At 34.7% G+C, this 26,523-nt stretch overlaps 3 protein-coding genes across 3 annotated transcripts in view; 2 read left to right on the plus strand and 1 right to left on the minus strand.

Moving 5' to 3' along the window:
- Positions 1 to 1,260: 1,260 nt before the first annotated feature.
- LOC113237191 (peflin) lies at positions 1,261 to 24,959 on the plus strand. Its single transcript, XM_026473523.1, has 4 exons — positions 1,261 to 1,286; positions 13,027 to 13,285; positions 23,595 to 23,738; positions 24,478 to 24,959. The coding sequence occupies exons 1-4, from the start codon at positions 1,275 to 1,277 to the stop codon at positions 24,693 to 24,695; spliced, it is 633 nt and encodes a 210-aa protein (XP_026329308.1). The 5' UTR covers positions 1,261 to 1,274; the 3' UTR covers positions 24,696 to 24,959.
- On the plus strand, positions 5,649 to 8,613 carry LOC113237190 (leucine-rich repeats and immunoglobulin-like domains protein 3). The gene has a single exon (XM_026473522.1). The coding sequence runs from the start codon at positions 5,782 to 5,784 to the stop codon at positions 8,488 to 8,490; it is 2,709 nt and encodes a 902-aa protein (XP_026329307.1). The 5' UTR covers positions 5,649 to 5,781; the 3' UTR covers positions 8,491 to 8,613.
- A 100-nt stretch (positions 24,960 to 25,059) lies between the features above and the next one.
- LOC113237478 (DNA primase small subunit) overlaps positions 25,060 to 26,523 on the minus strand; it is a 7,870-nt gene continuing 6,406 nt past the window's right edge. Inside the window, exons 4-7 of the mRNA XM_026473972.1 lie at positions 26,255 to 26,453; positions 25,704 to 25,914; positions 25,224 to 25,563; positions 25,060 to 25,104 (exon numbers count right to left, since the gene is read on the minus strand). Of these exons, the coding sequence (XP_026329757.1) occupies positions 25,085 to 25,104; positions 25,224 to 25,563; positions 25,704 to 25,914; positions 26,255 to 26,453 (770 nt within the window). The 3' untranslated portion in view covers positions 25,060 to 25,084. The remainder of the gene's footprint in view (positions 25,105 to 25,223; positions 25,564 to 25,703; positions 25,915 to 26,254; positions 26,454 to 26,523) is intronic.

The following is a 26,523-nucleotide window of genomic DNA, read 5'->3' on the forward strand; positions in this document are numbered from 1 at the left end:
TGGTTTGAAACAGACTTACTTTTTATTTCTTGAAAACAAATTTGTTTCTTGAAAACGTCCTTCTTAACTCCTAAAAAGATAAATGCCTATATTCTATGATGTGTTATTATATTTTTTTAAGATTTCAAGCTTAAAATTTTTTATTCAAAATCCCATTCGTCATAGCCGGTAATGTAGCATCATTACCGTGCAGAAAAAAATCATTACCGTATCACTATGGTCATTACCATTTCATGACATAAATTTAAAATTTAATAACTTTGGATCTACTTGGTAAATTAAAGTGCCTCTTATATGTTTACAATGATAATTAATTTATCTTTTCATTTGCGTTAGTTAGCACGCATTAAACTCAGTTTTCAAAAATGTGAACAGAAGTACATTTCAAAAACGCGGATTGACCCTGGAACAAGGAAAGATACAATTTCTAAGAGGCTGTATTGAGAAACCTTTGCCTACCTAAAAAGTCATATGAACATTAAAAAAAATGATCGTTTATACCCTTAGTACTATAATCTAAGTTTATACCGTAGACGTTTATACGGTAGATGTTGTTGTCCAGTAACTCTTCTATATACATACTTATTTATCTAAATTTATTTTAGAAAATAATATAAAAATTTAACTGCTTATTTATTCTTTATTCATACCATGTTTATTTACATCTCATAATTTCTCGCCTGATTCCTTTTTCACTTTTTCTCCAACTTTCGAATTCCGTTTCCAAATTACATTCCATGATATTACAAGAGTTTCCCCGTTTTAAAAGCAAATTAGTCAAAACACCTTGAAAGTAGTTAAAACGCTTACCCCGAAGAGCCAAGAGAAATTAGAAAAAAAAACTTTTTTTTTCTTATTTCTCTTGGCTCTTGGCTCTTGCGAAAAAATAAATGTCATCGCACTTTTTTTTCCTATAAATTTTACACTACATAGAGCGATATACCTCAATAAATATGAATGATTCTGTTTCTCTGTAGGATAACAATGTAGCAATACTATTACAAGAATATGAAATAAACGCATTTGCGTTAATTACTTCCACAAATTAGAAAGATTGCTACACGAAAACCATTTATTTTAGCAAAGAAGTAAACATTTCAAAGTAAATAAACTATATTGGTACTGCTTAACAACAAAAAGAGAAGTAGAACTCTTCTGGTATATATTTTTTTTCTACAGGTAAGCACTATAGTGCATATGAGTGTAATTTAGCACTAAATAGTTGAAACTTAATTTGGTATATAACTTTTATTTTTCCAGGCGCTGCTTACACGATGTCGTACAATGTATGTATACCTTTAATAAATATGTTTTATCTATTTTAATACCCAGGATATTAAAAACATATTGGGATAGACATTCATCACAACATTCATGGATTGGTGGGTTATCTACTCATAGCATTTAATTCATCATGAATCTTGTACAAGGTCAAGAGTAGGAAGGAGTAATTTACGTGTTAGGAAGTGGAACAAATTCCCGACACTAAAGGAAACTGATGATGAAACCTTTTGCATGATCTCAATCATTCACCTACCTTCTAGCAAAGTTCAGTAAGAACTGTCTGCTTTGAGAAGCCATAAATGTACCGATCATTTTATTTTGTTTACTTCAATCAAAGCAATGCAGGAAAGTGAATGTCCCCTTTAAGGGAACTGAAAGACCAAAGTAGTGCAGTTTACTGATTAAATTTGATTAGATTGCTTACTTTAGGGACTGCACATCAGCCCAGCAGCTCTAATAAAGAGCATGTCAAGCTTGACACTTAAGATTGAAATTAATCTCTATGCTGTTTGAGATAAGGGCGGCTTAACATATAAAAATTCAAGCTTAATATGGTCTTAGACTGTACTATTGATTGTAATGACAATTACCGCATGTTGAAACTGTTTTTCATTATTCATATTGTCATTCCATTTTTTAAATTATATTTTAGTCATATTTCAATGAGCAAATTATATGATCATCATAAAATACAAATCAATCATGTTTTATCTTTACAATGGGTGGCTTTACCAAAAAAAAAAAAAAAAAAAAACTACAGCTAATAACGTAATTGTTTACGCTTTTATGTTATATTTTAATTGCAGTTTGAATATTTGATGAGTATTTCATGCTCTATCAGGTCTTTACATCGTGTTATGGCAGAATAATAGTGAGGGCTATGTAACTAGCGTAGTTTCGTAAATGCTGAGTCATGAACCTTGTAACATGGTTTTTTATTTTTCTTCTTTAATGTTTGAAATGTATGTATTTTGCATGTCAAATAAAGCAAATTTTATTTTATTTTTATTTATGTAGGTAGCTACTCACTACACATTTCTCCAAAACTTTAGAAAATCATAAAATTGAAGTAAACAAAATATAGTACACGGGTTTGGCCTGCTAAGCCACACGGGCTATGAATATATTCAGGTGTGTGAATATATATGAATCTATCGGGGCATTCAGTATGTTCATTCTGTTCATCAAAATTGTAGGTATCTATAGCCTGTCATTTTCAAGTTCAAATGAAACACAATTTTTAAAAAAAAGTTTGTTTATGTTGTGGAACAGATTTCAAACGTCGATCTCTACGTGTCCGTCAGGATATCTGGACCAAAAAATTAATGTTAAATTCAAAAGATATGTTGCATTCATAGAAATCCTGTCCGTCAGGATGGCTGGACCAAACTAAATATACAAATCAAACTGTGACTACCTATTTTAGAGTATTTAGTCCTTTATTGACATATTTTCTACCTTAGCACTAACGGAAATATTAAAGAAATTAAGTGGCCAGCCATTCTAATGTCAGGTTGGCTGACCACTTTACGTTTTTCATGATTCTAGTAGTATATAATTTACTTTTTTTAAATATAACTATTTATTACCTAATTTCTACCTAAACATACATTTTTTCACTATTTTAAGAAGATTCTATGAAAAGTTCTTTTTTTTTAAATAATTAAACGCCTTTGCAACAATTATCTTTTAAAAAGACAGTTTATCTTCTCCATGTAATTGCTCATAATACTTATTCAGGCTCTTAGAATATACATCTAAACAATTAAACGATTATTAATTAACTGATTGCAATTCTTAATTTACATTTGTAATAGTGAATTCAACTTGTAATTAATATACCTAATACTTGTTATAAAATATTGCTTGCAAAGATGATCCAGAAACCATTGTTGCCATATTCTAAGCGCCTGAATAAGTATTATTAGCAATTACCGGAGAAGATAAAGTGCCTAGTTAAAAAAAAAACTTGCAAAGACGTATTATTATATTTTTAAAACGACTTTTTATAGTGGCTTCATATAATAGTGAAAAAAAGTATGTTTAGGTTTTTTGTCACGATGATAACGTTGATTCAATTTATCGATTACATAGAACATAATGTTGTGGATAAATATTATTTGAAAACGTTCGAACAGTTGCCATAAGCATGGCTATATCAAATTCCATCATACACAACATAAAGGTATTAAATTAAATTTTATTTTGTCGATGTCACAGAGTCGATGTGGGTCGTTTTCAGATAACCTCCAAAAATGTGCCCCTTTCAACAACTTTTATGTTATTACATGAATACTAAACATTATTTATTTAATATGATTGCTTGCTTGCGTAGTCTGTGTTACACATAAAAAGACTACTTTACTACGTCACAGTAATAAATAAAAATAGAAAAAGTGGGCAATTTCTCATTCATGGGAGCCGGTTCCACGCCGCCCTAATTTTAAGAAAAGAAGAAAAAAAATTAAACACTCGTGGAAATCGCAATATTTCTCATCGAGGATAAACTCTAATAATTTACAAGTCGAATACATACCGTAACTTTCCAATTTATTATAAACAAACATGTTTTCTTGGGGATACAAAATGTGTTTGAATTTTTCTTAGCATTAGTGTCAGTTCAACTAAAAGCCTCCTAATAATAAAAGTTCATACCGCATCACCTTCACCTTTCGCACACGTGTGAAGGGGCTCCTGTCGGATTGGAGTGTACACAGTTAAGTAACCTGTGCACCTCCGTTTTAGCAAAAAATCGACTTAACACACTTAGCGCCATGTGGGCCGCCGGCCGCCCTCAAAAATTCGACTGCAGCAGGCCACTTTGTGTCTTCGAATGTTAACCAGCAAGCCATGTGGGCCGCCGGCCGCCCACAAAATCCCAAATGCAGCAGGCCACAACGTATTTTCGAATTTTATCTGGCAGGCCATGTGGGCCACCACGTACCACAATTAGGAAATTAAATTTATTTTTGATTTTTCTAGTCCTGTCCACAGACCAGCCAAAAGTTGCATCAGCAGGCCGACAATATAAGTTGTGCGTTCGGCGAATACAGCCAATTGTTTAGCTCTTCTGCTAACAACTGATCCAGACCATAATCAAGTATCGATCTCGTGTCCCGCCGGTAGCCCACATGGCCTGCTACAAAAGTTTCTTAAGGTCAGGCATGGCGTGCAGTGAAAAAAAAATACGTCTCCTGCGCGCCGCCCACGTGACCTGCTGCTTCAGAAAAATTGTTTGTTCTATGGCGCTGAGAGTGTTAAATACCAATTTCAACGCTAGTGACTAAATCGTTCCCATTCATGTAAAGCAGTCTATCTAAATGAGTATTAAGTAATAGTTTTATAAACTTTATTGTTCATCAATTAGACAAAGGGAACTTTAATATCCATGCGCTTTTATAACGGTCCAGCATATTTTATACACTTGACAACTCAAAATGTATCCAAATATCATTATTGTCGCTCTCATTCTTGTCCACTTTTAAGTCAAATAGTTACTTTAAGCCAAACATTACTTGAAATGTAACAATTAGATGGTGATAGTGGTGGTGAAGATGGGGATGACGATGATGATGGTGGTGATGATGACGATGTTGATTGTAGTGATGATGACGATGATTGTGATGATGATGTGAATGGTAGTGATGCTGATCATAATGGTGATCATGATGATAATGTTCATGGTGGTGATAATGATATATTGATGTACAACAAAGTTTATATGACATTAACAAAATACTTATTTAGATTTATTTATTAATTACATATAGATAGATAGATGGTCTTTGGTACTTGGTGCAACGGGCTGGTTTCCGCAACTCGACGACAAAGCGCCTATTTTGCGTGTGGAAATATAGATGAAATATATAGATGGTCTTACACGGATGAGAAGGATTTTGATACAGGAAGTTACATTAAAATATTTCTTACATATTAAATGTTGTTAAATATTCTTTTGTGAACGATAAAATGTGTGTTGTAATAATATTTTTTCATTACTGTCTCGTCTTTCTCATTTATGTTTATGAGAAAAGCATTCGTGTTACTGCAATCTCATTCGTGTGACCTAAAATATGGTTCTTGTTGTATTTAACTTATTATAATTATTGACATTGCTTGAACTTATTTGTACGTTTAAGATCTTAAAACCAACAGAAAAAAAGGGTTTTACAAAAATCACTCAAAAAGTACCATTGAAATTCGGAAAGTGCAATTCACCCATTTGCATGCGATGTGTGGTAGTGTAATATTCTGGTGGGAACTGAATTTATTAAATGGTCACACTAAAATTTCGTCTCAAGAAGAAAGAAGATGGCGGCTGCATCTATTCTTGTAAATAAATTGTGTGTTTTTCAAGTTTTCAACCTTTTTGTGCTATCAAAATGCGCCATAAGTTCAGTGGGAAAATAAGTGAAGTGATGCTTTACACAAACATTAAGTGCGCTTTACACGAAACTGCAATTATGTAAGAAAAGACGTTTTCTTCCTACTCAATGAATGGGGCAGCTACCCAAATGCATAAAAATGGGAGACTCGCGGCGGCTATTGTTATTGTTAACGGCAATAATATTGGTACGATCGACTTTACAAGCTGAAATCGAATGTCCACAAAACTGCGATTGTCTCGAACAATATGTGGATTGTTCAAAGAAGAATTTCGTATCTGTGCCAAAAATTCCCAAGTGGGTGGAACATTTAGATCTCAGTCATAATAGATTGACCGGAAAGGATTTGGAGGTTTTGGACAAATTATTGAACCTGAAAGTTTTGAAGCTTGATAAGAATTCTTTGCATTACATTCCAAGCTTCTTAAACATTAATCAAATACAAGAAATAAGCCTGAACAAAAACAACATAACGTCAATAAACAAGGGCCGATTCCAAGCGAAGAGTTCCATCACCGTATTGAACTTAAATCACAATCATATTCAAGTCATTGAAGAGGGAGCACTAAACAACTTGACAAATTTAGAAGTGTTGAAACTGAACAGAAATGAACTTCAATCTCTGCCTAACCACTTGTTTCAGTATCAGTCGAGATTACGAACCTTGGAACTGAATTACAACAAATTCAATGTTATAAATGGACTGCTTTTTCAAGGTCTATCTAACTTAACTACCCTCAGAATGAAATTTAACAATATTGGCAATATGGAAGATGGAGCTTTCTTTGGGTTCCAATCAGTGAATGTTCTTCAATTAGATCATAATAAGTTACGTAATATATCCAAAGGTTGGATGTACGGCCTTGAATCACTAACCACCCTGTCCTTGTCAAATAATTTAATATCTAAAATAGATATTGATAGTTGGGAACGCTGTACTAATTTAAGAGTATTGGATTTATCTCACAATCATTTAATTGAAATAGATGGATGGTCATTTCAGCACTTGCTCAATCTCCAAATTCTTAATCTTAGTAACAACAACATTTCCTCCATATCTCAAGAAGCATTTAGCCAAATGTCGCATTTGGAGGCGTTATTATTGAACAATAATAAGATATCATGGACAGTCGAGGATATGTCAGGCCCATTCTCTAAACTACAAAGCCTGATCAATTTCAACCTGGCATCTAATCATATAAAGTCAATAAATTCTAGAGCCTTTGAAGGATTGTCTAGCTTAACTGATTTAGATTTGAGAGGGAACAATATAACTTCTATTCAACAACATGCTTTTGAATCAATGATGAAGCTAAAAAGACTGCACTTGAATTCTTCTTCTCTCCTTTGTGATTGTAACACATTGTGGATAGTCAAATGGATTAAAGAAAAAAGTGAACAAAAATATGTAACAGCCACTTGTGCTTATCCTTCAGAGGTGCGAGGTATGCCAATCTCTAAATTGAAAGAAGAGAACTGTGGTGATTCACCAAAGCCTAAAGTAGTGGAACATCCTAAAAAATCGCACCTTGCTATTAAAGGAAGATCTGCAAATTTGGTCTGTTCAGCAACATCAAACCCTTTCAGCAATATGACATTTTTATGGAGAAAAAATAATGGAAACATTAGCAATCCCTCAGTATTTGAAAATACTACAATAACACATAGTGGGCAACCTCGCGCTACATCTGTTTTAATAATACCCAATGTTACCCATGCAGACGCTGGCAAATACCAATGTGTAGTCAGTAACAGTTTTGGTACAACATATTCAACAAAAGCTAGAGTAAATATTGTCACATTTCCTAGATTCATAAAATCGCCAGTCAATGTGACTGTCCAGACTGGGGAGACTGTAACTTTAAATTGTGCTGCTACAGGAGATCCAACTCCAGAAATATCCTGGAAGAAAGATGGTGGGAATGATTTTCCTGCAGCCAGAGAAAGAAGAATGAATGTCATGCCCACAGATCATCTTTTCTTTATTGTAAATGCAAAAACAACAGATATGGGGATATATAGTTGTGCAGCTAAAAATCCTGCAGGCACTATTATAGCAAATGCTACTTTAACAGTATTACAAGAACCTTCATTTGTCAGAGTCATGGAAAATAAAGAAGTCACTAAAGGAGAGTCCGTAGTGTTACAGTGTATGAGTTCTGGATCTCCCAAGCCAGCCCTTAAGTGGTTAAAAGATGGCATACCAATAGTTCCTACTGGACGTCACTACTTTGCTGCTGATGATCAGTTGTTAGTCATCATTGAGGTAGAGTCAAGCGATGCTGGGCGATATGAGTGTGAGATTACTAATGATCTTGGAACAAAAAAGGACATGACTGAATTGAGAGTGCTTCCTCCAGTTGCAATTTTAGTAAAAGAGGAGGATATGACTGGTATAATAATAATAACTGTTGTGTGTTGTGCTGTAGGAACCTCAATAATATGGGTGGTAATTATTTACCACACGCGTAGACGCATGGCCGGAACCGTACATAGTTTTCCCGCAGAAAATATTAATATGACGCAAGTAGTGCGTAGTCACAGTGATTCACCACAAATGTTTCCAGACAATATATCGGAGCATTCATCGTGTAAAGATAGTGGAACAGGTGATTCGGCTAAACAAACGAGCTTTGATGGAGTGCCTACAGATAGAAATGACCAAGTGCATTTTGAATCTGCTGTATGTCGTAGTTATTCCCCAGTGCCAGAAGCACACAAACTTCTTCCTTCTTCTTTTAAACCATCAATTCAAGTGTGTGTAAATACATCAGTAACACCAGCTACTTACAGTTTTTCTAGTCACAATGATAATGTTTAAGCTTGAGAAAAATTCTTAATATTTTGCTTTTTTATAGTGGTAATGTATTTTCACTAACTACTATAAACTATAGGTATGTTCTAAAAAAAATTATTGACAAATCGTCTATTTGTAGTTAGTGGAAAAGCATTTACATTAAAATATTAAGCTTTTGTTTAGTACAAAGTAATGCAACGACCTTGCCAGTATTGGTTTTGATATAAAAGACTGAATGTCATTTATGTGTATGATGATTGTTATTTTGTATTGTTAATATAGGCAACAAAAATATAGATACATTAAAATTATAATATACATACTTCATTTAGTGTAATATATAAAATTCATCACAATAATAATTGAAATCAAAATTCAAAGATCTTTTTTATGAATCTTAACCTCTAGCTGAGTTTGTGTAAGAAAAGGAATTGACAGCCTACTATTATATAATTATCTATTGAAAATCTACATAAATGTTGCCTGTAGTGCGGTAATTCTATTTATTTCTCGATTTCATGTTGCAACCAAGCGATTCATTTTTTATATTTCAGTTTATGTGTAAATTGATACATTTAAGGAAATTATGAATAAGGCAATACCGATACTGCCTTTGCTGTAACAAGCAATGAGATTTATTAGAATAAAATACAAATTTGTAGATAATTTTTTATATAAAATTATTATTAACATACCTAAACTTGAACAACTTAAAATCTGCTAAGTTTTGAACAAAATAAAATTAAATATAAGAGTAAAAACTAGTAACAATAAATAATAGACTTCCTAATTGTAATGTAATAAATAATAGATAGATGTAGTTAACTTTAAGCATAAATTATGGCTATATAAGATAACATTGGATGGTTAGAGTGAGATTCAAACAGTATTGGCACACATGAAAGAAATAAAGCAAAGCATCTACACTTGATTGGTGGGAGGTGATGTTTAGGAATGTACGTTTTATAAGTTATATTGCAAAAGACATGTATGCAGGTGCATCTGTGTTAATATTGTCTTTAGAAAGAATTAAGAGCTTCCAATTTCAGAATTTTGACAGAGTTCAAACAAAGTTTAGTTTATAGGCAAAAATAATAATAATAATAATAATAACGCTCACACTCAACATAGCCCCGCACTAGGGAAACCCTATATATATAAAATATGAGAATTGTTTTGATTAATTCACTTGCTTTAAAAAAAAAGTTACGGTCTATTGTGTGAATGAAACATAGATTTTTATATTTACAATGCAACAATTCATGTTTCTCAAAAATAAATTATTATGATTATACTAGCAAACCTTGCATGAAGTATTTATTATTTCAACGTTATCATATCAATCATACACTTTCTATTTGATGTGAAATGTTTTGCAAGATATTTTCATGTAGTATCGAAAACTTAAGACATCCTAAAATTTGTATTCTCACAGAGCAGTTGGACTGCTAACCAAGTTTAATAGAATTCTTACATACCACATTGTTACATAAAACTGATTTTAAACATCGCCTCTTCAAAAAATGCAATACCTACGTACCGTAATGAAATACGGATAGTACATCTGCATCAATTAAAACGGAGTTTTTGATACCTTATACGGATGTTTTGCAGGTTACGACAAGGTTCGCAGGAGCGGGCCCTACTCAAAGCGAGTGTCATATATCGTGTTGTGTATAGTCCTAATTATACAATCAGGAATCCTGACCGGGACCTCTTTGTCTTCTAAACAAAAACTATTTAGTTTACTTTGACATAAGCATTTTTTCATTCATGCAGCTCAGCTCGTAGTATCCACATAAAGAACTGCCTACGACATCTCCAAAAACTTTAATTATTAATTAAATGTCGTAATATCTTTAATCCCGTTTGTACTAAAATTATGTTTGTTTATTATCTTTTGCTGAAATTAATGATAATTCAATGATCATGATCAAATCCACAATGATCCACATTTATTTTGAAAAAGGAAAAACCACAGCGATATCTGCAGATTTCAACGATGCAAAATTGGCATCCGCGTCCGCATCTACAGATGTCATAACTCACACCTGCGGTATCCCTGATAGGTATACATACAGTGTCATAAAGAAGCTTCATGCAGTAAAGTAACAACAAAATCATTGTAAAAGTGAAAATGGACTCATTAAAAAACAAAATTGCATTGTTGCTCGTGATAACCTTTGACAACAATCTTAGAATATCGCGGTCGTGAACAAACAACTTTGTGTCTGTTGTACAAAAATAATAGTTTTAATTTAAACGATTCCATTTTTTGTATATTTATAGTTTCACAAATAGTAAAAGTTTTGTTTTTGTATATGTGACTTCTGTTCAAAAACATTTTTACCTTTATGTAACCCAAAATTAACATTAAGACTTCTTACGATGCGTGAATACCGTCATACAAATTGGACAATGTATACCCATTTCGTAAAATTGTAAATAGGGCAATGTGAAAATAAAAACAGGACAAAGTTAATGCCATGAACAAATTGATTTAGGTCATTTATACAATCGGTAATTTTAAATTATTAAATTTTTTAAACATGATTATTTCGGTTTGGTTCATGACGTCTTAAAATGTATTTACGTAACAAATTTGTTTTTGTATTTGTGAATAGTTTTGAAATATTTATTTATGTTCACGTGCATACAAAATAAACATCACTCCTAAATTAAGAAAGTAGACTGTTGTAACGATTATTAAATACGTGTATGTCGTGTCTTATGTTTAAGCCAGTATTTTTCATTTAATGAATTTTTATGGCAGCTATAGTAGTTACTAAGGAACAAATGTGCCCTTTGCATAGATACTATGTATTAGGCCTGAAGCATTTTTAGAAAAAAAAAAATTACGTAGTTTTGCAGTTTTATATTGTTTGTATACAGAACATTGTAAATACCTCCTACATTCGTAGTAAGATTTAGTTCTGTAACTATTTATACCTACTGTTTAGAATAAAATAAAAACTATATCTAATTTTTTTATTGCTATCCCTAAGCTACACGATATAAAATAAATGTATAAATCTTTACGACAAATTTCGTTATTTATTGATAGGTTTAACCATTGACTTACAGGTTTAATGCATTAAATACACTCCCATTTGCGGGCATATCTGTAACACATATATTGAAATCATTAAAGAACTTTCTATAGAGTTCTTAGCTTTTCGCGATAGTTACACATAGGAAATGAAATTATTCGGATCTAAATCGCGTATATTAGTTTTTTTTCCAAACAAACCAACGCTAACCTAGGTCTAAGAGAACCTGTAAACGCTGGTTTGTTTGAAAAAAAAATGCTATTTAGATCTGAAAAAGAGTTATATTTCCTGTAAAGAACTTCCTATTATATTCTATTATTCACAAGGAATATAACCTACTCAATTAAGTCATTTCAAATAACAATTCTGTAAAATAAGCACACAATTCAACACAATCATGAATTCTGTGTAGTCAACGCCATTCATCAAGTATATAACCAGAAATAGAGACGAAATTTCATTTAATTTGTTTGGAAACTATTCTGCCATATCATTACTGTGACAACTGCGCACCGATTGGCTAGCCCGAGTTCGAAACAATTGACGGGTGTCGTCAATGGGCGTCGTCAACTGTTTCACTTCAAATCGACCAGTTAACTTGAACTTTGCTATAATGGACGTAAATTGCAAAATTACATATTTAATTCCCAATGAAATGTGATTCCATTTGTTTTGTAATTAGATGTTTTGCTGTTTTTCCCACACCACCGAATAGAACAGCACAGCATTGTTAGAGATATTATCTTTGTTACAATAAATACAGAATATTTTTTGGAATACATGGAGACTTATGCACAGGTCAGTAGTTGGCCTGTCTATATTTCAGTGCAATCGGGAATTGATATTTATAAGAGCCCTTATTTCGTCTCTATTTCTGGTTATATACTCGATGACGCCATTCTATTCAATTCAAAACTTAACGAAACTGTCTAGAAAGTATGGCGTGCCTTATTCCAACGTGACTATGGTCGAGTTTTTGAAATTTGACTAGCCAAATAAGAAGTTGCTATTTAGTCGGTTCTTGTCGGCCGTCCATAAGTTATAAGGGTGTTTTACCTACTGTCCACGCTGGAATAAGCTTATTCCAGCGCGGACAGTAAGAAACGATTTTTCTACGTAAATGTCTATCAATGAAAATAATTGAATGTCCAATATCTTCTAAACGAAGGAGCGGCTAATTCTAAAATTTCGCGACTGTACCGACTAAATCATGACTTTTTTAGTGTAATCAGCTCTAAGGTAGGTGTTGTGGTTCTCGAGATAGAGAAATGGTGCCGCTGGAATTATCTTATTCCAGGGTGGACAGTATAACGCCCTTATAACTTTTAAACCGTGGACCGACTAAATCTAGTTTTTTGCGACTAGAGCCGATAAAATAGCGACATTTTATCTGGCTAGTCAAATTTCAAAAATTCGGCCATAGCCACGCTGGAATAAGGTACGTACGTGAAACTATGTTGTGCTTAATAGGTAGGTAGTATAATATAAATGGTTTATAATCCTATTTCAGCCCGGTTATGGACAACCACAGCAAGGTTACGGAGCTCCAGGTGGTCAACCAGGTTACGCTCCACCGGGTGGCCTGGAAATGGGGCATGGACCGTATCCGTCTGTGGGACCGGGCGGCGGTATCTCGCCCCAAGTCCAGCAATGGTTCCAAGCAGTTGACAAAGACAGATCAGGTTTCATCACAGCCTCTGAATTAAAAGCAGCTTTAGTTAATGCTCAAGGGCAGACATTCTCGGAAAATGCTTGCAACTTAATGATTGGTAAGAATTTTGTATACAATTTTGAAATCCTTGTCCGCTTCTACAAAATCTATTTCGTATTAGGGTTCTGTGAATCCGGCGTCACAACTTAAAGAGGCTTATTCTGAATATCTCAAATATAGAGTGTATGATCTATGATCTAGGCTAACAACTACTTATGTTCTACTACGCATTTATTTATGTTCTACTACGCATTTATTTATGCATGTTATTATCCCCAACAAAGAATTATACGAGTGTGTAGTTCATAGCTTACCAAACTTTTCGGCTCACCGCCCACTTAGGCAAGGAAAAAAATATATATTTGTAGTGTCGTTATATAGATAGATAACAGATTTTTTTTCAAATACGATAGCACCCCTTGGACAGCATTAACCCCCCAATGGCTTCCAAGGCCCTTACCACGACCCTAGAACTCTTCAGCGCTCACTGGGGGTAGGAACCGCTTTGGGAAACTATGGTGTAGTTGATGTGTATATTCCTCAAAGCGTCAATTACCTTTATGAAACAAAATTTTAATAAAATTATACTGGAGTAAGGCGCCCATCATTGTGTATAAAAGGTGCTCAAGTTCACCTCAATGACGGCGTAATGTGACAACAAATTATTTAGTTTTCATGTGATAATACAGGGTGACCTGAAACTCGATACATTCCTTCTAAGGGGTTAAAGTAGACTTAATTTGAAACAAATTTAGTCACGTGATACCCTGTCCAAAAATGAGTACTTTCGGAGATATTGAAGATTTTAGGTTTTTTGTTAAAAATCCCTATTTTCAGCTTCATTTTTATTTTTTCTTAAAAGTTTCTATTTCTTGTTTGATTTTTTATCTGGTACTTATTGAATCAAAATTATTTTTTAATACCAAGAGGGCACGAAATAACTGTTAAATTTGCTATGGTGGTTAAAAAATAATAAAAAATACTTAAAAGAACAAACTTTTTACTCACTAAAAGAAGTGCCTTGTAAAAAAATGTATGGAACGATGTGTACCAAGTGCTTAAATACTTCCTTGTATTACCTATTACCTATTCAAAAAGGGCAGATGTTGTACAAAAATAAGAGATAAGTTTCAAGTTATTGCAATAATAAAATTGTGGGTCGGGGGAGCGTTTCTTAGAAATACGAACCTACCTGGTAGTACGAGTAGGTGCTAACCGGGCTTGCCGGGAGCTATTATATCAAATTTTTTTTTGTTTAGCTTCGGCATCAATAGGGGCCTTTGTGCATTTAAAAGTTTATTTTGTAGAACTCATTGACTCCAATTAGTTAGTTTACTTCGGTTAGCTGCAACTATTCGCGAGTGCGGGCGTATCGTTGCATTCTACTGTTCTAACATTTCCTGTTTACGTCGGTGATAAAATGTCTGACTATACGAACGAAGAATACGCTGACATCTTGTTCTGTTACGGTTTTTGTGATGGGGGGCCTGGTTGGGGGCCACAGTCGGGGGGCCCAGTTGGGGTCCCCGGCTGGGTTGCTCGGTTGGGGGCCAACAGGCCCCTTAACGCCCCTAACCGGGCAACCCAACCGGGGACCCCAACCGGAGCCCAACTGGCCCCCTATAACCGGGCCCCCAACCGGGGCCCTTAACGGGCTCCCAACCGGGGCCCCCAACCGCCCCCATAACCGGGGACTCCAACCGGGCCCCCAACCGGCCCCATAACCGGGCCCCAAACCGGTTCCCCAACCGGCCCCCCAACCGGGCCCCCAACCGGCCCTCCAACCGGCCCTCCAACCGGCCCCCCAACCGGGCCCCCATAACCAACGCCCTAACTCACCCCAATATGCCCTATAAATTTATCATAATTGTCAGTTTTAATTGTTAATCAAAAACATTGAAAAGATTGAAAATTGATTAATTGTTAATTGTAGATATTTGCGATTAACGATTGATCAATTGTTAGTTGCGAGAACCGCAATTAACAATTGATTAATTGTTAATTGCGGTTCTCGCAACCCCTTCGGCCGCGTACGAAACCGGAGGTTCAACTAACAATTGATCAATCGTTTATTGCTGTTTCGCAATTGACAATTAATTAATTGTCAATCTTTAATTGCCAGAACAATTAAATTTTGCCCAACACTGATCTTTGGTGGGATAAACTAGACCACCTTCGTCCGTGTTCTGAAGCGTAGAAACGGCAATTAAGTGTTTTTAGATCGATTGATTGAACGGAATACGCGTAAACACGCGTATTCCATTCAATTAATCGGTTCTAAATATAATATTTTTTTATCAAGTATTTGTTGATTACAATGTCGTAATATTAACATGGTAGAAAAATACTAGAATAAGACAGTTTAGTCCTTTATTTTACTTTTTTTAAAGTTCAGACTACTTTTTAATCGACTTCAAATATTAAAATGATTGTCCTTCCAGTAAAATGAGCTTACTATATAACATCATTTTGTAATACAAGATCTTATCGATTAACTTAAATAATGAAAACGCACTTCAATATATAAACTTGCGACTGTCTTAATTAATTTTACTAGATGGTTTTCTGTTGGTAATTGATCAAATTGATGAATGGCAAGACAAATGAAAATGTTACTGATGACAAAATATGGTAAAATGTTATTAATTAGAAGAGGTTTACTTAATGATCGCCTCGTGTGAAATTTTTGTTATTTGTTTATTATTTCTCCGATTTCTAACACTGCTACTGTGCATATTTGGATATAATCTTAGGTGGGATAAACTAGACCACTTTCGTTCTCGAAAGCAACGATTTCGTACATATGACCAACTTTAGGTTTTTGTAAAGCGCACTGTTAATTCTTTGCATTGTATATTTTTTATATTATTCGTAATAATTAATATGTAATTATATACTCACTATATTCGGATATTCGAGGCAACGTGCTGCAAAAATTATCGAAATTACAGATACTACTGTTAATAGATACTACAAAACTGAAAATAAAACCGAAACATTACTAAACGTTATAACAAAAGAGTTATAGAATATTTTTATAATATTGCTAAGGTCATAATAATTTTCGTCCCTTTGTTTTCAAAATTAATCAGAATCGAGAACAGTGTTGCCTAACGTATATATCACTAAATGTTGAATTTGGCCAAAAAAATGTACAAACGGGCGTACCACAGATACTGAATGCAAAAATGCGTTCGTTCGATATTCATGGCGTATACAAAGGATCACAAGTATATCGCACCAAGTAAAAGCTGCAATGCTCAAAAATACAAATCATGAGACATCACTGGGTTGCATATTTGTTTCCTCGAAATTCATACAAAACCAAAATAATTGTTTTTAAAATAAATTATGCATCTTCTGATTACAAAATCACTTGCCCGTGGAAGGAAACGTCTCTGTTTACCCGTTTACCCACAGTTATGGTGCTTTTGCAGTTTATAATGGCACAATTACGCATTTTTCGCGTTTTCGACTGGTGTTTATCTACGATAACAGTCGAGCGCGTTCTGAAGTGTAGCAGCGGCTAGTAAGTGAATTTCACTTACTTTTGGTACGTGCACTTGCGGCGTCTATTTAAATAATATGTCTGTGGTAATGACGATATGGAATTAGGTTTACCCGTTCGTGGACACCCTTATGATTTCAATACGGGCATTTTTGGGAACCGACTAATTTTTTAACTTACTAGCTAAATTTTAAATAAGTATTTGATATGGCGACCCTGGAATCAGGTGCACCAAATGATATCAGCATCCACGTTTATTTTACGTTCACTAACTTGTTGTGTAGGCTAATGTAACAGTTTCAGAATTTAAAAGTTTGCTATCATAGCCCTATGTGGGCGTCAGCGCGTTTGCGCTCTGCATCGTGATTCTTATAATAGGTGATAGTAATATCATTAGTAAAAAAGAAGTAAATAGTAGCATTGACGTGTTCTTGAGAATTCATGAGAAGTGTGGGTGTAAATTCATACTAAGTGCATTCCCTTACTGCTCTAACCTTTTTTTTTTTTTTTTTTTTACTGCTCTAACCTAGGCATCGCTCGTAATAATAAGTATATAGGTACATATATAATTGTAAGTCAATGGGTACATAACATAAATTCGCACATTCATAATTTGACTTGCCGACATAGTGACGTTATATTTTGTTTTGACATTAATAAGTTCGTAAGGAACTTCAAACTTTTTGAGGATAATTTACTTTTACCCATAAGGTATCTGAGACATGTAGCTACTTTGCTATCTTTTAATATTAAGGACGCTGTTATAGAAAATATAACACAGTCCCACGACAATGCTCCTACTTTAAGTAGCAACAGTATACTTTTTACTAACCATAATTTAAACTAAAAAACACGACAACAGAAAAGTCTAATCGTTCCTATGTAGTACATCAAAATATTCAAGGCTTTTCTGCCAAAACATTAGAAATAAGTCTTTTTTGCACGATATTTCCGTTGACGTGTTTGGTGTTACAGAGCACTGGCTGAAAGACTACGAAGCAATTAACAACATAGAAAATTATGTAATAGTCAGTTCGTTCATAAGAAAGAGTTTGATTATTGATCCATGATTATTATTAAACGTAACTTAAAATTTAAAGAGCGTAAGGATATCACAGATCTTTCTACTGAACGAACTATTGAGATTTCATGTGTGGAATTGGATCAGTTTGTCGTCTTGTGTGTATACAGGCCCCCCTCTGCTAATTTTAACGAGTTTGAATTAATTATGAATAAGACAGTTTAAAGCGGATTTTTCCAACCAAAAAAAACGTAGTAATATGTGGAGATTTCAATGTAAACCTGTTGGAAAACTGTTCTACTTCTGTAAAAACTCATTAATTTATTTAAAAGTTTTAACTTGATTAATCTTTTCTTAGAACCAACTCGCATCACTGCCTCCTCTTCTACTTGTATTGATAACATCTTTTGTAACACAGACGCAGTGTCTAAATCAATAATAAATTGCTTAAGATCATACCATAGTGGCCAATAGGCTTCTTTTAATTGTAAAATGAGCAAGAAGGTAGACCAATTTCTCTGCAGACCGATTACCACAGAACGAATCATTAGATTTCAAAATAATATCGGCAATAGTTTAAATTCCCTACCCTATATACCGGAGGTTCCAAATACTTTATATAGCACGATATTTGGTTTAATTAAAAATGAATTTGATAATATATTTAAATCGAAAATATTAACTTTCCATAGAGAGACTAAATTCAACGACTGGGCAACAGTAGGTATTCAAAAGAGTAGGTCTCGTTTGTATGAGCTATATGTATGCTATGAAACCTTATAATACTAATTACAATTTCATAGAATATGTTAGAATTTATTCAAAAATATTTAAAAAAGTATGTGTAGCTGCTAAGGTTAAGTTTCACAGCGACAAAATTAGACAATCGATAAATAAATCTAAAACTACTTGGAGCATAATAAACAAAGAGTCAGGCAGGGTTAAACAACACGATAGAGATATAGTTTTAGAATTAGACAGTAAACTTATAAAATCTAAAGATAAAGTAGCCCAAGCTTTTGAATCGTTCTTTTCGGAAATTGCTGTGAACACTACAGAATCATTAAATTCATCCCCTTCACTTTCTATTGATCTCCTAAAGGAAAATGTTAACGTTTGTGGCAGTTTATTTAATTTCCGTCATGTTAATCCACAAGACATCATAAAAGAGTTTAAATCAATACATGTTAAAAAAACTGAAGATCTCTGGGGCATATCAACTAAAGTTATAGACTCAGTTAGGTATTGATCTTATTTCCCCACATTTAGCTGTAGCTTTCAATAGGTGCGTTGACGAAGGTGTTTTTCCCGATTTAATGAAATACAGCAAGGTTATTCCCTTATTCAAAAGCGGTAGGAAAGTTGATCCTAGCAACTATAGGCCCATTTCAATTTTACCAGCTTTAAGTAAAATATTCGAAAAGGTTATGCTGACTCAATTACTGTCCTATTTCGGTAGGAATCATATTTTTCATAGTGAACAATACGGGTTTACTAGTGGTAGATCGACTAGCGATGCGGGGTAGCGTTACTAAAACACATCTTTGATGCCTGGGAAAGGTCCCAGAACGCTATTGGTATTTTCTGTGACCTCTCAAAGGCATTTGATTGCGTTGATCATATTACTCTTATTAGGAAGCTGGAACATTACGGTGTAAATGGCAAGGCGTCGAAACTTGTCTCGTCATATCTCAACGGTAGAATTCAGAAAGTAGACATAAATGGTGTGACTTCTTTGGGTTCTCCGGTAAAAATGGGCATTCCACAGGGCTCAATACTTGGGCCTTTCTTATTTCTGATTTATATTAATGATCTGCCATTCTTTGTTAAGGACCATTGCGAAATAGTGTTATTTGCTGATGACACATCCTTGATTTTTAAAACAGACTGACATGACATTAACTATGACCATATTAATGATACCCTCTCTAAGATAGTTTACTGGTTTAATGCTAACAATTTATTGCTTAATGCCAAGAAGACAAAATGTGTTAAATTTGAATTACCTAACGTAAAATCGACTTGTCCAAGCATAGAAATAAACGGAGAAAAGTTAGACTTTGTTAATAAAGCAGTCTTCTTGGGAGTGACCTTAGATAGTAAACTTCAATGGTTTCCACATATATCTTCCCTGGCCAGCAGGTTAAGCTCCGCTGCATACGCAGTCCGCAGAATACGTGAGCTTACCGATGTTAGTACTGTCAGACTAGTTTACTTTAGTTTCCTCCATAGTATAATGTCCTACGGGATTCTCATGTGGGGTAAAGCGGCAGATATTCAAACCATATTTGTATTGCAAAAACGAGCGATTCGTTCTGTGTACCGTCTAGGGTCTCGGGTTTCTCTCAGAGAAAAGTTTAAGGAGACTGGTATCATGACTGTGGCATCACATTTACTCAAATATTTTATATGCTCGTAAAAATATACATAATTTCAATAAGAAAGAAGATATCCAACTATAGATAAACAACTCTTTTACGGGGAACTGTTAACGTTTTTACAATAAGATTCCGGAGCATATATTAAGTTTATCATTTCCTAAGTTTAAAAACTACATTAAAAATATTTTGATCGAAAAATCATATTACAAAATTGAAGACTACGTGTTAGATAAAGATGTATGGAAAGACGACATGGCTCCAGAATCCACACAAATTTGATTCAAAGTGTATTCCATAGCATTTAAGTTTATTTGAAAAGAGCAATCCCTAGAGTTTCTTGCTCGTTCTTCTCAGGGAGGTCAGCGTAGTGAACGAGCAGTAGCTTAAATGTGACGATTTCAAGTGTAAATTTATTTCACCTATGGAATAAATAATCTTTGACTTTGCATCCGATTCGTATTCGTTCCTAATCCGAGACTATATAAATCTAGAAAACTCGACACCACTTCGGATGTTGCCGAGAAAATATGAACATCGCTTGTACACATAGAGATAAAATGACGCTTCGGACCGTCATTTCCCGGATTTGGAACTGATACGAACAGGACGTAGTGCGCAAACACTCTTTAAGTATTTTAAAATTTTGGGAAGAAGTAGTGTAGTAGTAGTACTCCAAATCCGAGAAATGGCGGTTCGAAGTAGTCATAGTACTTATTTATATGGGTATGCGCACTAAATCCGAATTTCGTCTTCCGAAGTCGAGAATACCTACCTTCAATTCGGATTACCTATTACCTTCATGGACCGAAGTAACTACAATATTATTGTATTAACCTTTATACACTGTGTCCGATTCGAGTCTGGGAGTCTACTCTCGTTCTCCGTCCGAAACAATTATTGTTGCGTCCAGCCTCCATGGATGACCAACGTCCAGCCTCCGTGGATGACCAGATTGACAGGCCATAAAGACTGACAGGAATTCGAAATTAGACCGACTTTCTTTTGGACTAAAGACGACGACCTTGGCAGGTGCCTTTCTTTGACAGAAGACGACGAGAGCAGTTCTGACTAAACCTCCGACGCGAGCAGACGAAGAACCTCTAGATCCAGGTGATGATGACGTAGAGAGCATAGCTGTGCACGTCACAGTTGAGGCTACGGTGCAACTTCCCGACGACACCAGATTCTACAAATACTGGCGACTTATAAGGAGCACTGCATTGGTCTTCAGAGCCATACATATAATGACCCGTAAGAATGGCTTTCCGCTGCAAGGTGAGCTGACAGCAGACAAGGGGAGGGCAGCGTAGATGACCTGGGTGAGGCGTAGCCAAGAGAGGAGTTTCGGAGACGACATCGCTGCTATCCAAAGGTTTAACTACGTCAGTAAAGATACCCCATTACGCCATCTGACCCCGTACCTGGACGACGCCAACATCCTCCTTATTGGAGGAAGAATCGAGCGTGCTGACGTGAATCACAACGCGAAGCACTCTATGCTGCTTCACAGAAAGGACAGGTTCACCCAACTTCTGATCCTCCAATACCACTTTGACGCCGCCCACACTGGCAGAGAGTCGTCCTTTGTCAAAGGAAGGAAGGTCGGCCTAATTTCGAATTCCTGTCAGTCTAGTAAGTCTGTCTTTGTGGCCTGTCAATCTGGTTATCATCCATGGAAGCTGGACGCTGGTCATCCATGAAGGCTGGACGCGACCCAAATATATAATTTGTATAAATTCGATTGAGTATTAGATACTTATTTGGCACTAACTGTTTCGGACGGATGTCGGACTGAGAACGAGAGTACAGGACCTAAGCAGGTGGCGGCAGCGAAGAGTCAACTCAAAAGTAAACGTAATTCGGTAATATTCATCAGGAAAAAGTGTGGGTACCCAGAATTATTTCTCCTGCTGCGTCTTCGTAGTACAATAATAATGCCAAAGTTGATGGCGATTGAAGGAGACATAGTTGTCGAACAACTTGAACTCTGCATGCAACACAGCACCGGAATGACCAGAATTGTTAAACTCTAGGTGCATAAGCGATATTTATATTTTCTGGGATTCGAATAGTACGCAATGCTCAAGCGACTGCCGAAGTCTGTCCGACTTTTCTGGATCTATTACTTGAGTATGATTCAAAGCACTAGAAATCATACTCAAATCCTTGCCATTAGTGCGTGCGCGAAATCATACTCAAGTCTGCTCAAACCCTGACTTGAGCATTGAGTAGAGTTCTGAAATACGACTCAGATTCGGATCGAGCACGTACGACGCAGTGCGCAAACTACCTTATTGTGCATACGGGAGTCATATACCTACCTATAAATCGTGTCGAAATTGTTTATTGAAAATTGTGGCTTAGTAATTTATTTAATGTTCACATCAAATTTCAATAATCTCAGTACAGAGTACTAAAAAATACCGACCTCAAAAGTGCGTGGAATTACATCTATTTGCCAAGTTTTATTGAAATATTCATTAGTTCGCCCCTATACAGGACTTGACACAGGAGATAATAAAATTCGGTTCTCACTACTCAAAGCATATTGAGAGAAAAACGCCTTGGATTGGAGAAATAGCAAAATCAACTATTAAAATAATTGCTCCTTAAGTAAAATTTAGGCGCTATTTATAAAAATGAATATTCATGCGTCAACAGCCCCCTTAGAGGTGGATGATTTTCTTGAAAACGAAATGGGACCACTATGGAAGTACCCCCTTTCCAACAAAAAAGAATCATGAAAATCGGTTCACAAATACCGGAGTTATCGCGTAACATACATACAATAATCTCAGTACAGAGTACTAAAAAAACCCGACCTCAAAAGTACGCGGAATTACGTCTATTTGCTAAGTTTTATTGAAATATTCCCTAGTTCGCCACTATGTAAGACTTGACGCTGGAGATAATAAAAATAGGTTCTCATTACGACACTACTCATAGTATATTGAGAGAAAAACGCTTTGAATTGAAGAAATAGCAAAATCAACCATTAAAGTAATTGCTCCTAAATTAAAGTTAGGCGCTATTTACAAAAGTGAATCTTCATGCGTGAACAGCCACCCTTCGAGGTGCATGATTTTCTTGAAAATGAAATGGGACCACTATGGAAGTACCCCCTTTCCAACAAAAAAAGAATCATGAAAATCGGTTCACAAATACCGCAGTTATCGCGTAACATACATACAAAAAAAAAGAACATACAGTCGAATTGAGAACATCCTCCTTTTTTGAAGTCGGTTACAAAAAAAAATACAATCTAATTGAGAACCTCCTCTTTTTTGAAGTCGGTTAAAAAGTACCGGCAAACTGTTGTAGTCTGAGTGTATTAAGCTTTTACACATGTTGGATTTTATTATTAGGAAAATAATTATAGATATTATCTAAATATTAAAATGTGGGATAAATAATAAACTATAAGAAACCTGTAAAAAATGGTAATTATGTATTACAGGAATGTTCGACAAAGATCGTTCAGGCCATATGAACTTGGAAGAGTTTGATAAGTTGTACACTTACGTTAACCAGTGGCTTGCCGTGTTCAAGACATACGATTCGGACCAGTCGGGAAGCATCGACGAAAGTGAACTTGGAACTGGTACGCTACATTATTTTTTTTGTGTAGAGTTAGGAGACAAGAAAAAGGTACTTATAAAAATATTTGGTAAGCGAGTTGGAATATCTGTAAAGCTGGGTTTTTTTTAAACAAGGAGGTGCTGTTTCTTTGCTCCTAGATGACTTTCTAACTAAATGCTGGATTAGCAAATAACATTTACGGACAGTAGCACAATTTTATTTTTTCCTCTAAAGCACATTATTTCTCTTTGCACTTTTAATTTAAATTCAAATACTACGTCACAGTCTAAAGCCTGAGAAAGTCAACATTATCGGCCACATCTATAACAAAAACATGACTGTCAAGATTGTTCGTTGAAAATTTTAACTTACGTAATTTACAAAGCTTTCAAATATGTCATTTTAAAAAGTGATTTGTTCCTAAAACTTAATGCCTGAGTTTACTTAAGTAACTTAAACCCAGACGTCAGAAAGACTGACCTGAGAAAATGTTAAGATATAATGGGCCACATCTAAAACAAAAATATGACTGCTGTCAAGGATGCAGTTTTAAAAAGTGATTTGTTACCAAAACTTAACCTGTGGCCGAGTTTACTTAAGTAACTTGAACCCAGACAACCAACAAATGTATACTAGACTGAATCTCCGCCGAACTTGCCTGAAAAGACAAAAGTAACTTCAGAGTTAACGTAACTCGGACATTGTTTTATTCTGGAAAGTTCGTTAATCTTATACTTATTTAACTGTGATTTATTTTACAGCGCTAACGCAGATGGGCTTCCGATTTTCACCGGAGTTTGTCACTTTTCTATCAAAACGATGTGACAATGGAAAAATCTCAGTTGACAATTTCATCGTCCTGTGCGTTCAAATCCAACGATTCACAGAAGCGTTCAGAGTTCGTGACAAAGAACAGAATGGAACTGTGACAATTGGATTCGAAGATTTCCTCAACATTGCTCTAAGTTGTACTATTTAATAACTTGAAAAAAGCGGGGTTGCTAGAGTTTACTGTATTATTTTTAAGACGAATGTCAAGCTTTAACACAGTGCACCAATAATAATTTTTAAGGTTCCGTATGTAAAGTGGTGAATCCATATTGTGAGAGTGATAATGTCTATTTTTTCTATGCTTATTTATAACGGAAAAAAGATTCGACTTAGCCTTCCGTAAGTGTTATCTTTATCTTTTACTACCTGCCATGTTATCTGAAGTGAAATGCATTTCTTTGATTTTTTTACTATTGTTAAAGGATTAGGGCCGTATGTGTATGGATAGTAAATACACAATAAAATAAAAAGATTTTTATGAATTCAATAACTTCTATTGATTACACATAATTATCCATGAGTGATTCTGATTACTGATTAGAATTCCAATGAGACATCTGAAAAAAAAAAGGAAAAATATTTTTGTGTAAGTATTTTATATATTTTCATATTGTGTTTCAGTTTCATAAAAAAAAAGGAGAAAATTCCAATCCATACATATTTATTTACAACTTACTTGCATCATTTTTTCTTCTAATAGCTTCAGCCTTTTCCAAAGAAAACACAACTTCTTGGAAACTTTTCACAGCTGCTCTCATATTATTTTGATGCTGGATATTATCTGGAGAACTGTCATCAAGTAATGTATAAAGATTAGGTATTTCATCAAGCTTTATATTCTTTGCATTATTTGGCTTAAATACAACTGAAACTTTGCCAGTTTTTGGGTGAATACTGAAGGGTGATTTTAGCAAATGATTGAATCCTTTGGTGACATTTACATCCAATCTGGGATAAGAGTACTGAATTTTAATTTCTTCAACCAGGAATTTTATTTTGCGAGTAGTGTTGCTATTCTGTAAGAATTATAAAATAGCTATATGTAAAATAACACACAAAAGTAAAATACCAAAGCTAAAGAACACACAACCTCAAACACATTTGTAACATGTATAACAAGCAGTCTATGCAAATGTTTAAATGGTTATTTGCTTACTTCTCTACAATAAGTTTCATAAAGATTGACAAATGTCACCCATCTCTCTGTAGAAGCTTCAGGCATTTTTTGTAAGGCTTTCTCCACTTGAGACCTTAATTGTTCATCAGGTATTAACTTTAAAAAGTTCTTGAGTCTTTCTGGAGTTGAAATAAACTCTTGATCTTGTAGTAGTTCTTTGAAATATTTGTCAATTACTTTTAAGGCTCTCCTGTAAAATAGAAAACACATTCTACTACCTTGACAATATTGTTTGAATCATCTAATATTTGACTAACTTAAATTTCATAGTTTAGCCGAACGGCGCTGTCTATCTTATACAGTACTTTAATAAATATATTTATATTAAATAAATATATCGTACTTTAAAAAGAAGTCAAGTTGAAATGGTTTTAAATGTCATTGTTTAAGCATTGTTGTGTTGTTAACAAAGCCTGTACTTAGCAGCGTGTCTTTGTGGCTGAGTGGGTATGTTTATTAGAAAGTGTTTGTTGAATATTATGCAGAGGTTTATTTTCTGAGCTAAGTAACTACTATGCTAAAAATCTTACTTGATACTTGAATGTAAGTTCTCACTTCCCAAGTTGACCTTCTTGTTCTGATTATCACCACCCATGATCAAGCAGAGGTAGTCAGCAACAGCAGCTCGACCAGGACTGTCCAGGGTTCTTGCTTCATAGTCTGACACCCAGCAATGTATACCTCTCCTGCCGGAGAATACCCATAGTATGCTTTGAAATCCAAAGTCTTCTGTAAGTATAAATGTGTTATTTTAATACACACATCAAAAGTGTCTAGGGATCAAGTACGTTTAAGAGTA

Source organism: Hyposmocoma kahamanoa, unplaced genomic scaffold (assembly GCF_003589595.1).
Source record: "Hyposmocoma kahamanoa isolate Upper Pololo Valley unplaced genomic scaffold, ASM358959v1 93, whole genome shotgun sequence".
NCBI lineage: Eukaryota > Metazoa > Arthropoda > Insecta > Lepidoptera > Cosmopterigidae > Hyposmocoma > Hyposmocoma kahamanoa.

Bases quoted from the DNA above. Each gene is read 5' to 3' on its own strand.
- LOC113237190 (XM_026473522.1), top strand. From the start codon at position 5,782: ATGGGGCAGCTACCCAAATGCATAAAAATGGGAGACTCGCGGCGGCTA.
- LOC113237191 (XM_026473523.1), top strand. The intron at 13,286-23,594 runs GTAAGAATTTTG...TATGTATTACAG, and splicing joins TGCTTGCAACTTAATGATTG to GAATGTTCGACAAAGATCGT. The intron at 23,739-24,477 runs GTACGCTACATT...TTTATTTTACAG, and splicing joins CGAAAGTGAACTTGGAACTG to CGCTAACGCAGATGGGCTTC.